The sequence below is a fragment of the Electrophorus electricus genome, chromosome 1 (assembly GCF_013358815.1).
Source record: "Electrophorus electricus isolate fEleEle1 chromosome 1, fEleEle1.pri, whole genome shotgun sequence".
Taxonomy (NCBI): domain Eukaryota; kingdom Metazoa; phylum Chordata; class Actinopteri; order Gymnotiformes; family Gymnotidae; genus Electrophorus; species Electrophorus electricus.
In genome coordinates this window covers 25,602,102-25,617,539 of record NC_049535.1, presented here as the reverse complement: position 1 = coordinate 25,617,539, position 15,438 = coordinate 25,602,102, and the positions used below count along the sequence as shown (strand labels likewise).

The following is a 15,438-nucleotide window of genomic DNA, read 5'->3' as shown; positions in this document are numbered from 1 at the left end:
GAGGGGACAGAGATGTAGAGGAGTATCAGATCCAGGTGACATCAACAGGTCCTTGTTCCTTGTGGCTTCCCATAAGCACTCTCTTCCAGTGGTGCTCTCGTACGCTAGCTCTCCATGGAGCTCAGGACAGCATGCTGTGAGTCCACCACCCGTCTTACCTGAAACCCAAGCAGGTGAGAGGCAGAAGGAAGCAGGGGGCATCGCCTACCTACTGCCCTTCACTCAACTATTGGCAAGCACCGCAGGTGTGTGTGCTGTTGGTAGGTAGGGCAGGAAGGTGCCCAACCAACTCTGAAGCCTCATCTCCAGATGGAAAGGGGGCCAAGATGCAGGGCTCTGAATCAGTCACCTGCTCCATAGAGACTCAAGCCTGGCATAGACATGCCTGAGCTTCATGCCTACGGCCTGCCCTGGGGCCCAGGAGCACAACTACTGAAACACCACAGAGGGAGCAGGGAGAGGACTATGTAACCATAGATCAGCTGGGTTACAGCAGCTTCCATTTCTTAACATTGTTCATCATTTTTGCTGAAATGTGGCTACAGAGACACATTTGGCAACTCCTGTTATAAGTGTGTAAATAGATTATAGAAATATTTTCTTTTATGAATCAGCTCACACATCAAACCAACATTAAGATGTGAGTCAAAATGAGGTTTTTAATTCAGTATTTATAGGATATTTTGTGTGGATTTTTTCCTCTATACCTATTTACTTACTTGGCTACTTACGTGGCCAGCTGTCTTAGTACTAAGTGTTTCGAGGTGAAGCATTCTCACATGTATTCAAGGTCTTTCCACAACTTTAAACTGGTAGAACACTCCAGAAAGCCCCAGAAAATCCAGAAAACTAACTTTTACAACCTTTTACAAAAGGACTGTCAGGCCAAATAAATTAGTTCAGATACCCACCAATGAGAGCCTGATTGCTTCTCAAAGCCCCACTGAGGCTAAACCCACAGAGGGTTAGGAGTAGCCACTAGAGTAATGGGGTGGGGGGGTCAGCACGCTTGACCCCTCTAACCCCGACATTCTTTCTGACTGTGATGGACTACATTATTAGTTCTGCTCCACATAAAATACCTGCTTGAGGAAATTAAATGTTGTGTTGCAGGCTAATGCAGTTGCAACTAACCTAAACTAAAGAGTACTGCATTCTAGTGTATGTTTAAGATAAGGTGTTCATGAAAATTAGCTGAAATGAACAGCAAAGGGAATATAGATGGGGTCAAAGGTTAAGGGTCAAAGCTGAAGTCTAATATGACACTGCAGTGAGCTCTGATGTAGAGGTCTGTGTGAGACTGAGGTTAAATATTTCGTATCATACCTGCAAGGATCTCAATCCAGTGACATAAAGGATATGTGAAAGGTGAGCAAGTGCAGGTTTACACTAATGTATGTGTGGGCAAGTATGTGCATTAATCAGTGCGGGCGTAGGTGGGATTCCCAGAGTTATGTCCAGGTAGGTAGGAACGTGAGTGGCATGTTGTAGCTGAGCTGAGAGGCATGTATAAGTGTGTGTCTCCATGACTACAGCATGGCATTATCTCCTGGCAGCCAATCCTGGCTAAAGCAATCTCATTTCTCAGTGGTCTTCTCTCTGCCCATGGAAGTTTTCTTTTTTTATTTTTTCAAAATGTACCCTGTCTCAGAACCACACATTCCAGAAAGTCCATTTTGCACTGTTATAAAAAATTCTATTAGATGATAATGTCTAAGCACCATATATACACATCGGTGTAAACCAAACAGAAATGAACAATGTAAACTGAACAGCCGAATTGATGAACTGTCTCCCACGCACACACCACAACCCCTTGCACCTGAATCCTTGAGTGTATTTTTTGACGCAAGCATGGCATACATAATGGGACACACGTTTGAGATAACAGCTTAAATGTGTGGTACCGCATGGTACTGATAGCATTTGAGGATGCAGACACTCGTGTTCATCTGGCAAGCACTTCACAACTCTGATTTAATGCAACTGGTAGACTGTGTGAGAAACAGCTGCAAAATTGCAAAGATTGATGTGTACATTTGCTACATACCAGTAATTACTGGTTTTGCCCACCCCAAACACAAAGTGCACAGTTATAAAGTGGTGCCAAGTGCAAAGTGAAGTAAAGCTTTTCTGTGCCCATCAGTTCAGATATTTACCACAATTTTTTGATTTTACAAAAAGCAGCCTTCAGTTACTTCTGTTAACATATTCACACTGAAGGCTATCCTCCTCCTCCCCCTCACTCACCTCAATGAGTCGGTCCTGTGGCCTCAGACCGGCACGGTTGGCCGGAGAGTCCGGGTCCAGCGAGCGGATGTACTGGCCTGGTCTGGACTTCTCACTGTGCAGGTTGAAGCCATAGCCGGTGTCGGCACGCACCAGGTGGCACAGCCTGGGCACGAGATGGGACGAGTCTGCTGAAGAGGACTTCCCTGGGACCTGCACGTCCTGCTATACACCAGCCCCCCCGCCCCACACACACACACACACACACACACACACACACACACACACACACACACACACACACACACACACACACACACACACACACACACACACACACACACACCTGAGCATTATAGCAGAGCACATCACATGGAGCTACATTAGATTCCTATATTTCTTAGGGTAGGAATGCTCCAGGCCAAGAATGGGGCTCATTTCACATGTTTGAAAAGAAAGTCATTATGTCACAATAAGTCATTGAACTCAGTCTAAACCCTTTAAACCCTGGACAGCTTGTTGGAATTCACTGCTCACTCCATAACACACTCTTGGTAGGTATTTTAGTCTGTGCCACCTCCTACACACCCTTTTTGTTGTTTTTCTCCCGCCATTGCTTCTGCCATCTTAGACGGCAAGGAATGAAGCTGAGAGGAAAGTGAGAAAATATCAAGATTTCCCTTTCTCACAGTCTCTCAAGCACACACAGGACTCTTAGCTACATATTCTATACGTGGTACAACACACACACACACACACACACACACACACACACACACACATAAGCACACACACATATATATATGCCAGAGATGCAATGGCAATGTTGCATGTAAGCTAAAAATTATCAACAAATTCAGAGAGAGGATCATTGTATTCATTTATAGGGCTGCCAGACTCAATTGTGAGGACATGGCATTGACATAGTTCTCAAGCAGCAGTTGAGAAAGCAAGAGACATTCAAATTCCCAGTCAGAGACCTGTTACGGGAGAGAGACCTGGAAGCCTTCAGCTCATGACAGGACATTGCACTAGACATACGCTGATGCTACTCAACATAATGTCAGCCGGGGGGACAATGTTCTGTGGGCCTGGTGACAAGAAGCAGAGATGATAAGGGGTTTGATACGTGGAAGGTACATCTCATGCGACGCGGCAAACCCTCGGACGAGTACACCACCGCCCTTCACGAAGAATCCAGCTCATCAAGAACCACTGCAGAGCCTTAACTCCGTGTTAGGTGCCCTCCCTTTGTAACTGGCTTGAAAAAGGAAGACAGAGACTTTTATGAAAGTCCTATGAATGATCAATACCTGATGTCTGTGTAGTATCACAACCAGATGCTATGGAAGACCCCTGTTTTAAGCCACTACGTAGTCAAATGGTCAGCAGAGTCCCAGAGAAGAAGTCTACACAATGATTGCCACTACATGTTGCCCAGGTCAGAAAACTGGGCGCTGCAAGACTATATCACACATGCTTGAAATGCTTCTAATTTTCAACATGTACAATAAACTCAGATGTATGCTGCTTCTTCTAATGAGCTGTAATGTACCTCTGCTCAGCTCCCACCACTTTTATAAACATTTATATAAACAGATAAATGACTGAATTTAAAGTTGAATTTTCCCTGTAGGTTAGCTATTTAGCCTTTGTTTATTTGGGTTAAACAAATGCATTTTGGTTAACAGTAGAGCTAAAATATTGTTTCAAGACTGCAACGGAAAGAAAAAGAAAAAAAAAACCCCATTCAGAACAGAAAGTAGCCATGGAGATCCTAAACCCTCCCCTCATCCTCTGGAGGTGAACAGTTGGGCTGAGACTCAAGCAGCAAGACTTTCCAAGCCTGTAAGAAATGACTATAAATCAAATACCGCCATTTCCAGAATAGTCCTTCTGAAACCCCCCACCAGCATGCAGCAATGAGGAGAAAAACTCTAATGGCTGGCCAGGCAACTGGAGTCAGGAAAGGAGAGAGATGAAAACAGGTTAGCACACGGCATGTTAAACCCAGGAATGACTAGGAGGGGTGTCTGATTTTGCTCAAAACAAAACAAAAACCCTGGACTCCATCTTGGATCCAGACACTGGGAGGTCTGTGGAACCATGGTTAGATAAACAAGTGAAACTCCACAGCTGGTAGCCATTATGGCTCGGAGACGAGTGTATCGTCCAGTGTGGCTGCTAACTGCTCCCCTCCATTTGCTTGCATGTTCCCTAACCCCTTCTCTGTCAAAAAGTGGAGCTCAGTCTCTCCCTCCACAATGGGTACTTCTCAGTGAGCATTCCAGAACACAGATACAGATTTAAATATAAGAGTAGAATCTAAGGAGCTATCTAGTATATATCTATACTGCTATATATATATATATATATATATATATATATATATATATATATATATATATATATATATATATATATATATATATATATATATATAATTGCATTTGCTTTTATGGCATAAAATAAGCCGTCACGCGGACATCTACTGCCTCAGTGCAGGCTTACGTGCACTGTTGTACTCTGGCACTTTGCTGGAAGGAAATAATGGTGGCTGATAAAATCTGATGACTCAGACGGCCAGCTGACCTGCTCGTCACCTGTGTTTGCTGAGGTTGGGCTGGTTGGTCAATGCTGGGAAATTTAGATTGATGTCAGTCACTATAATGACAGCAGCAGTGAGATGAGCTTCGAGACGCACTGTCCTTGTGTTTGCCCTTACCTCAGTGTGTGTGTTTGTGTGTGTGTGTGGGCATGTGTGACGACAGTAAAACGAGAATAATATCAGTTCAGTAAACCGGTAGGATCAGAAAAGTGTGTATATGTTTCTGTCTCACCACCTTGATTCTCATCATTTGTAGCTGTAAGACCTGTTCTGAGATTCTGTATTGTTGGAGTAACAGTCTGATAGTCCTGAAACTGGAAACACTGGAAAAGCTTGCTGGATTTCCATGCCAGCAGTTTTGGAATGTTCCTCTTTGTCTTATTCAAACTCATCCAACTGCAGCAGTGTTGTGTAAATAAATGAATACACTGCAACTCAAATAACTCAAACTACACATTGCTTTGTTCTTTTGTAAGAACAGATCCATTAACCAATGGTCGTAAAGGGGAGAACAATTGTAGCAGATTTTCCCCTTCCACACCTTACATGGTGGGCAAACTTCCCACCTTATGCTGCCCGGCTCCCTCTCTCATGCCCCCTGCCCCATTCCCCTGATCCACTGTGACCTAGAGCTGGCAGGACACTGGAGTGGCCGCAGCCCTGCGATACATTCCTTCAGTGTTCTGTCCCAATGGGCCATTGTGCAGGAGAGTGGGAGAGGAGCTGGTGAGAGGAGGGGCGAGTGGATCCGTGTGCATGCGGCTTTGTTTTCTGGAGCGTGAGTACCATGCGGCTGAGGAAATGAGATTGACACCTTTGAATTATTCACGTCATTCAGGCTCCAGGGTATCTAGAGTCCATTAACCCTTCAACAGCCAAACATTACGAGCACTCCGTGACAGTCACTCTCTGATGTTTGTATGGGCTAAATTTAAGTGGTCACTTGTCACAGAACACGTGTATGAAATCGGGTGACTAACCCGTATCTATGAAATTTTCAGAGGGGAGGCATGTGTATACCGTAAACTGGAGAAACACAGTTCCCCAAAACAACTCCCACTTCTGGATCCTGACAGACCGGTTGTGCCCGGTTGCTATGGTGAAACATCACTAGGGTGCATGTTGTTGAGACCTGCTTTTGATTTTGATGGCAGAAGCAGGGGCAAATCAACCTTAAAAGTAGCTTGGCTCTGGGTGAGTGCTGAGAAATAAACTACCACTACTACTACCACTAATAATAATAATAATAATAATAATAATAATAATCTACTTATTATTTTATCACAGATACATGTCACTTGCAACTATAAATATGAACTGTCAGGATCTAAGCAAAAAATTGAAATTTAACAATGGGGCTTCTAATGTGAACAAAGCTTTTGAAGAGTGCAGTGCAGACTATGAAGTGGACATCTTAAACAGCCTAAGTTAAATACATGAGGTGGTTAAGACACAACTGTTCTATAATCTACTTCTGTACTTAGTGCAAAGCACGTACACATCTGACAGCTGTTATTCAGACCGTGCATCAGAATTAGGTTACATTTGAATGGATGCCACTAATTGTAATTGATGGGACAATTCTATGACACAAAAATGCAAAAGTGGAAAAGATGGCACAAAAACACAATATCCTAGAGGTGACTAAAGTTGAATATTTTCTATATCTTCCATGGATAAATGTTGGAATCACTAAACTAGACAACATTGCAACAGTAAATTCAACATGACAATCTACATAGCCTAATGCAGCATCACATCATTCCTCAAACATGTTGACATTGAGACCTTTTCTGATGACCTAACGTTAGATACCACTGAATTTCTCGCTTCTCTGACTCTGATGTAATTGGCTAGATGGCCTTTCAATCTATCTAACATGACCTAAGTGTGTGTGTTTTCAGATACAGAAGTCCTACTCTAGAGTAGTTGCGACACCCACGCCCCAAAAGGACAGCCAGTATTCTAATGGAAAACCACGTGGTTGGGTAACAGCCGTGTAACTGGAGTGCCCAGTTCCATCTGGCCCGCAACTGGGTGTGGTCCCAAGGGACAACAGACCACAAAAATATCATTGGATAATCAACAGAGTGTCACCCTCCCTAGACTTGCAACCTGCTTTCAGCCTCTGAAAATGTAGGTGAGGTGTGTGTGTGTGTGTGTGTGTGTGTGTGTGTGTGTGTGTGTGTGTGTGTGTATATATATATATATACATACATACATACATTTATATAAAACATACATTGTTTCATTCACAAATTATGTACATGATAAATATTTATCAGTTTTAGTGCTGTAACTTTTTTTTTATCATCACAAAGTAATACAATAAAATCAATTCCAATTCCAAGACTTACAACCCTCCACAGCAAAACCAATGGTGTAAATTTAATAATGGAATTTCTTTCTTTTCACAAAGCTTAGTATATATATATATATATATATATATATATATATATATATATATATATATATATATATATGTATATATATATATATATATATATATATATATATATATATATATATATATATATATATATATATATATATAAAAATAAAATTGTAAATAATATACAGTAGCAAAATTATTTACAAGGCACCAGAAGACTTAGAAGATGACTTATTCTTATTCTGTCCAAAATTGTCATATGTGTGCATTCAAAAGTTACTCCAGAAGGGGAGAGAAAAGAAAAAGCCAGATGGAAAAACACATTACGAAGAGAGAGCAATGAATCCTGGGAATCCAATATGAAATGTTATAAAATCCACTATTATTGATTTCAACATGAACTACTGCCCACATCTGGTTAGGTGCAACATATGACAGCAGTAAAACTTTCTCTGTAATCCCATGAGGTGTACTGAGTAGCAAATTGTCAGCCAGGCCCTCCAGACTTTTGGCTGTGCTACCTGGAATTTCCTTCCAAAGCCATAGTTTGAGATGCTCCAGGGAATGCATCTGTTATACCAGCCTTAATGGAACAAGAGACTAACCAGCCTTGTGAGGATGTCTTTTAACAACCATCTTCAGAATGTTATTAATCCAATCTTAAGTGCGATAGCCAGCTAAGGACTGTCAGACAGAGTCAGTTTAACGCAGTTGCTTGCTGTGAACCTTTATTCCCTCATCTTGGTGGACTGGTGCTATCTAAAGGCAGATAGGCTCTGCTGGGCTTTCTGGAACAGGCAGCATGGATAACTGGCCATCTTGCATTATTCGTGGCCTCAGTTCATCAACTGATCAATTAGTTATGGACCTCCACTGATCTGTGTCCCAGACAACAGTGAATTTGGACAAAATATGAAAGAAGGATGACATTTCGCAAGCAAGGAAGTGGGACATCTACTTGTTTTGGAAACCAATGACAAGATAACACTGATATGGAATAATATATGCATGAGTAATCCGACTGAAAGTCCTGCAAGTTTGACATTCCAGATGAACTTGGTCATGCTCAACAGCAAGATCAGTATAACACTTCACTTAGTTCAGACTGAAACAAGCTCATCCAATTAAACTGGCAACTGTGTAGAATAAAGACAAATCACACCCAGCCAACACACACAGGCTAGCCCTGCTCACTAACAGCCCAGACACAACCCTCACAAAGCCACTGAAAGAGAGCAGCTCAATGTGCCCTTAGTTAGGTGTCCAGTACAGAGAGATTTCAGTGGAAAGATATACCAAGTATTGACACACATGCATTCGGAATAAATGTCATTATTTGGGGAGGTTCAGAATTTTTGGCAAGCATTCCATTTATAATATGACACTACATGTTTGTGTCTACAAGGGTTCCATTTTCTCTTGTCCTGTTTGTGGCATGCAGCACTATGTAAACACTGAATGCCGAGGTTAGCGTGCAAGCGTCCACCATTCTGCTGCTGGTGGCAATGGTCCTGCATGCAGTATTTTCCTGTTGATTAACCTGCGTCTGACTCACGTAATGAGGGTTGGCGCATGCCAGGAAAAGAGCCTGGCAGGAGGAAGAAGGAAGAGGAGAGAGGAGAGAAGAGAGAGGGGAGAGGGGAGAAGAGAGAGAGAGAAGAGAGGAGAGGAGGGAGAGGAGAGAAGAGAGAGGGGAGAGAGGAGAGGAGAGGGAGAGAAGAGAGGAGAGGAGGGAGAGGAGAGAAGAGAGAGGGGAGAGAGGAGAGGAGAGAGAGAGAAGAGAGGAGAGGAGGGAGAGGAGAGAAGAGAGAGGGGAGAGAGGAGAGGAGAGGGAGAGAAGAGAGGAGAGGAGGGAGAGGAGAGAAGAGAGAGGGGAGAGAGGAGAGGAGAGAAGAGAGGGGGAGAGAGGAGAGGAGAGGGAGAGGAGAGAAGAGAGAGGGGAGAGAGGAGAGGAGAGGGAGAAGAGAGAAGAGAGAGAGGAGAGAGGAGAGGAGAGGGAGAGGAGGCTTAAAGGAGAAGGCCCTGCACTCTTGCAGCCGTTGGCGATCTCACATGATCAGTGCCCACCCACTCCTGTCACACTCTACCTCTGCTGACAAATGGTATGGATCACACCCAACCCACAGCACCTCTCTGACAAGTGAATGTACTGATCCTGGATCCTTTCCTTGCTGGTATCCTTGCTGGCTGTTTACCAGAATGCCCTTAGAGGCATTTCACTTTCGGATCATGAAATATTCAGATCATTCTGAAGAACATTCAAATGATTAAACAGCATGAGTATATATGATTGTTTGCGTATGTGTACATTGTGTAAGCCTTTGCCCAAGGGCATGAGAATAAGCACACGCTTTCTTTTGGCTAATGTGCTGAAAGTCACACAACAGATTGGGCACATGACCAGCGCACCCTAGACTTAGTAAATCGAGCTATATGACAGTCGAGTGTCATGCTGCATTCTGCTGGCAGTGGAGGCTGAGATATGCATGAGTGCAGCTGAGAACATCAGTAAAGTTTCTAGCCTTGCTGGGTTCCCAGCCAGTGCTATACAATATTATTGCATTTGTTTGTGACTGGTTCAGATGATTTGAAGAGACATACACTTAACCTGTATCTGTGTATCTCTCTTGGCCTAGAACATTGAAGCTCTTCATACTTGTTTTTTACTGTCAGTTTTGACTTCCTACGGGTATGTTGGTAGGGTGCTGATGACCCGCCTTTGGGCCCACACCCTTGTTATCAGTGTAGCACAGACCCCCTCAACCCCTGTGGCCCCACCGCATTACAGCACCCTGGGGTCGAGGCTGGGCCGTTCCGGACGGGAACTCCACATGTGCACACACTCATCCAGCACAGGGGCCCTGCACCTTGGCCATTTGAGCAGGCTGTAGTTTTGTGTAACAGCCACAAAGAGACTGCCATTGGATGTGCAGAGTGCTTTTACCCACTGGAAGGAAACTCGGGTGGAGCAAACAGGATGCACTTTGAGCAGGGAGGACACAGTGGAAACATGCATGCAGATATATACACACGTGCAGATATATACACGCATGCAGATATATATACACCGACATGCTGATATATGCACATGTGCAAATATAGACACACATGCAGATATATACACATGCATGCAGATATATATATATACACACACAAGCAGATATATGCACATGCGCAGATATACACGCATGCAGATATATACACATGCATGCAGATATATATACACACACGTGCAGATATATGCACAAGCAGAAATATATACACACACAGATATATACACACACACACAGATATATACACCCACATGCAGATATATACATATGCTCAGATATATATATAAACGCATGCAGATATATACACACGTCAGACAATTTGCTCCAAGTTGTGGCTCTCAAGTGACTAGTGATGTATTGGTTCTATAGATAACAATGCCCTCAGCAATACCCACCCCGTTCCCCACACTAATCAATCCTCTCTGTTCTCTTCAACCCTCACCATGCCAAAATGAGCAAGCTGAGGAACAGAATGACTGATGATCGTGTAGTTAAGGTGTGGCACCATGTCCTGTTTGTCCTCGTCCTGGAACTGGCAGACAAACTACTATGTAATGTTATGCAGAAGAAAGTGTTTGCATGAGGATATAGAGTTTTGAAATTGAGTTATGAATACGCCCTCTCCAAATACTTGAAAATGAAAATAATCTCTGTGCTATCTGTCCCTTCTCAAAAGGTGCATGAAAACCCCTTGACTGTGATGGAGCTGCATCTCACCTGCCAAATTCTGTCACTTTACAAAATCTACCGAATACCATTTACCCGATTGGGTGCAGTGTAACCATACTCCAACCATACTCCAGCATGTCCAATGCTCCCAAAATGATTAGGGCCTCTTCAAAAGCTTTCTGAATCAATTATCCAGAATCAGCTTGCAACACACACATACCCGACAACACCCGTACACCCCACAGAAACAGCTGTGTATCCGACCCGTGTTCCAGAGCGGACCTTTACGAAATTCCACTGGGCAAATTCTACTCTCCATGGTCATTTTTATGAACACAGAAAAACACTGAACTTAACAGACACAGGAAAGATGGATAAAGTGTATGTTTCAACAGGGACTAAAAGAGTCTCTTCTCCAAGCTGAGCCGAAAGCTGCAAACACAAGTGCTGATGAATTTGACATGTTTGCTTAGAGATGGGCTAGATGTCAGTCTGATGTCCGTTTGTGATCTGATCAAAGCAAAGTGAGGCTGCATGGATGACGGTAAAGAAGAGAGTGTGTCACTCATGATCCTGGGATGAACAAACAGCCCTGCATCCCATTACATACATCAGCGGAAAACCATTTTTATCCAGCATAAGTGATTGAGTGGGCAGTGAAGATTCCCTGGCACGCCTGTAGCCCACCCTGCCTGACCTGGATCGTTACATCAGTGCAGAGCTGGAGGGGCTCAAGAAACATGGTGCACTAGCTGACCTCATTCTCAGGCAGACAGCTGTGATGATGATGAGGAAGAGAAGATGAAGGAAGAGGAGGAGGATTGTGTTGAGCAACACTTCTGTTCCATGAGCAGCTGAAGGAATCATAGCTGCACAACTGAACGGCTGCGCAGGAGACCAGAGCCCACTCCAGCCTGGTGCCAAGACTGCCTGGAACAATTGCACAATGGTGACGTGATGTGTGTGTATGAATTTGTGTGTGTGTGTGTGTGTGTGTGTGTGTGTGTGTGTGTGTGTGTGTGTGTGTATGCATGTGCATTCATGTGTGTTAGCCAACTGCAAGCATGACGGAGAGTGACGTACTGAAAACACAACCAGCAGGCAGCCTGCAACTGATGATATCCCATGATTCCTGCATGGCTTTAACGGCATTGTGGGGGGCAGGTCTGGTTAAAACTAAGTGCTGGAGACAGAATGAGATTGCTGCCCTGCAGGTTAATCGGGGTAAATGACCCTCCCAGGGTTGCCTGTCAGCAAAGCGGCTGGAGCTTGCAGGGAAGCACATGCCTGTGTTCTCACACGACCCACCCCCATTCAGTCTTCTTCCAAACCTTCCCCTCCTACCCACGGCTGAAGCCAACAGAGGCCCTCCTCAGGCGCTCAGGCCCACAGGGCCCTGCAAGACACACATCTGGACACAACACAGCTGCCTTTCAGCAACCCCTCCTCGCAACTGGCTCCGGAGGGGGAGGGGCCTGACAACATGGCGTCTGGGGAGAAGCAGTACATGTACTTGCTGGAGCCATGCCTTCAACATGGGTCAACATAAACTACAGACAGGAGGGCTGAATCTGCCCTCTCACATTTGACTGAAAACCTGCACAAGCAAACTGAGAAGGGGTCCATGGGGAACCAGCCATGGGGAAAACAGGGAGAAACAGGCCTCTGCTATGCTTAAAAGGACAGGCCTCTGCTATATGTAAGAACACAGCCATATTTAAGATATCCACTCTTTTTTTTTCTATCGCGACAGCTCAGTCAATCTAAATGTCTTGACATAGTCTTTACAAGGTTTGTTTACACCTTGACATGGCACAGAAACACATAAACACAAACTGACAGTATTACTCCGTTTGATGACCAAGAAGCAAGATACATCAGAATTTACTATCGTCAAAAAAAGTCTCTGCAAATACCAGGAAATTATACAACATACATCCCCTAATGACAGGAGATATCTTTTTCCCATTAGTATGCCAATCCAAGCCCCACACAATCCTAGCTGAAAACCATGCGGAGGGCAATGCACAGCCTGTCACATGAAGAGCTGGGTGACCAGAACCAGAACCACTGGAAAGAACATGCACCAATGCAAACAAAAACAAAGCCAGACCAGAGGGCTCTGAATGGTTGCTCAGCATCAAGGGGATGGAACACAAATAGGAAGTGGCAGGGAATTCAAACAAGTTGTGAAAAACAACAAAACCAACAGAACAGTTCAATGCTGAGGAATGGCGTAATGCTCTGCAGTCTCTTAATGAAAACACAAAAAGCATGGTGTGCTGTTAAATGCTGAAAAAGCATGATGCACAGATGTTATGAAGATCAGAGACCTGCTGTTTGCCTACTCTGCTTTACTGGTTCCTTTTAGGTGCTTGATAAGAAGAAGGGCAGGACATACACACACATACACACTCACAAAATACACACACAAAAACACATACACACACACACACACACACACACACGCACACACACACTCTCTTCTGGGTTCCCACATCCAATATTAGTGTCTAGCTCAACTAGCAATTGTTTCTCAGATTATGACCTATAAACCTTAATTCTGAATCCCTGATCTTGGAAGTGTGTTCTCTTGAAGCCAAGTCTCCCACGCAGCTTGGGTTCCACCACTGGGCTAGTCTGCTCTGCTGCATACCATTCCACACTCCACTGTTCCATGCACAAACCTGCTGTATCTTTATTGGATTCAAGCTGAAAGCAGACTGACCTCGCCTTCTTTACAGCAAGCTCATTCAAGTCCACACACAAGCACATGCACAATTTTGTTTAGACAGATGTGCAAAGGTGAAATGCAAAAACACAAAAGGGAACAAGGAAAGAAATGAATGAGATTTGACTTACAATCTCACACTGAAGGAGAACATAACAAGCCCACGTGGGAGCATCTGAAGTACACCAAATCACGGTCAATCCAGACCAGATCTCAAGAAAGTTCTGGAACTGGATTTCTCCAGTGCAGGATGATAGTCAGTGCTCTCTCTCTCTCTCTCTCTCTCTCTCTCTCTCTCTCTCTCTCTCTCTCACACACACACACACACACACACACACACACACACACACACACGCACATACAGTGTGGGTTTAGACATGCTTAACTACCACAGGCTCGCTCACTCTCCACACCTCCTCAGTGCTTCAGGACCCAGACCAGATGTGCGTGTTCTTGTGCGAAAGGGGTCCAGCGTGGGTGTGTGCGAGTATGAAAATGACTTGGGAAGCTAATTATTTGATAGCCCACACATAAATCCATACCAACCAGGCAGGAAGGGTAGGAAAAGTCTGAATATAATGCTTAGCACTGATACCAAGACCTACTTTTTAGAAAGTGAATCTGAATGCTAAAAAAATGCATCATTAACCATCATGAAATTGGTCCCTGGGCCCTGTCTCATTACCAGACATCTTTTGAACTGACAACCATCAGGACTGTTCGTCTGATATAGGCAGTGATAAGTGTGAAGTTAAATGTAGGCATACCAGACAAACGTGCAGTACAAGAGTACAAACTCCATCCATACTATAACAAAATCAATGCGTCCTGCAAGCACTGCAAAAAGACACTACTGGGTGATGCGGTGTAAAGGGCAGTGTGAAGAGTGGATGAGAGCCAGAGCAGCACAGGAAAGTAGCAGTCACGTCAGAAGATGATGAACAAGCAGTGGCAGGGGATGTGACCATCCTTCTGATAGAGTGCAAAGATGTTGAGGACAGTAGATGTTGAATCCGTGGGCTGCTTAAGGGTGCCAAACTTAAACATAAATCTCAAAATCTTGTCTTTAGTATTGTGGCCAGAATACGTATGAACCAGAAAAGTGTTGAATTCTAGCCAAAGTACTTATAAAACTCATAGACCAGAATATTAATGAATTCTATCTAGAATACTTAAGAATCATGAACCAGAATACTCATGAATTATGACCAGAATACTTTATATGAATACACCATATGTGCAGGAAACCTTTGTGACCATATTGGTTTTGTTCTTCTATAATCACATAGGCGGCCCTGAGGCAGTGACTGATGCATCTTGTTCAAGGATGGTTATTTCTCAAAATTCCTTGTATTACTATGCCAGTTTCACTGGCAAACAGGTCTGTGGTGTCCCCAGTGAGTAATACTCCAATCTCCACAGTTGAGTATTTGCTCACTCTTTCCCCACCCTCTTTCACCATAGGAAGTGTACAGTGTTCAGAGCCCATGACAGATTATTTAACATTTTTTCCCACAGGAATCTGAAGCAGCTACCAGCTTTTAATGTTGCTCTATTGCCACCAAACAAACTGTTCAAGTCAACAACAAGTGCTGTTTTTTTGTTGGCTCTGCTGCCAGGTTGATGCAGTGGCATCAGTTTATCAGCTCTGCTGCCTCAATTCTGTATGCTCTTTTGTCCTTAATGTTAATTAGCCCAATTAGTGGGACATGCTAGCTGAAGTTGATGACATGGTGGTTGCTAATGCTTGGTAGTG

The 15,438-nt window shown here is 43.9% G+C and overlaps 1 protein-coding gene across 4 annotated transcripts in view; it reads right to left on the bottom strand.

Annotated features, from left to right (window-relative positions):
* The window catches only part of LOC113575188 (Na(+)/H(+) exchange regulatory cofactor NHE-RF2), a 29,668-nt gene that overhangs the window by 4,667 nt on the left and 9,563 nt on the right, over nt 1–15,438 (bottom strand). For 2 of the 4 annotated variants that reach the window (XM_035527796.1, XM_035527805.1), the window contains exon 3: nt 2,251–2,454. In XM_035527796.1, the coding sequence (XP_035383689.1) occupies nt 2,251–2,454 (204 nt within the window). The remainder of the gene's footprint in view (nt 1–2,250; nt 2,455–15,438) is intronic. The other 2 variants (XM_035527799.1, XM_035527807.1) reach the window with 1 other exon arrangement.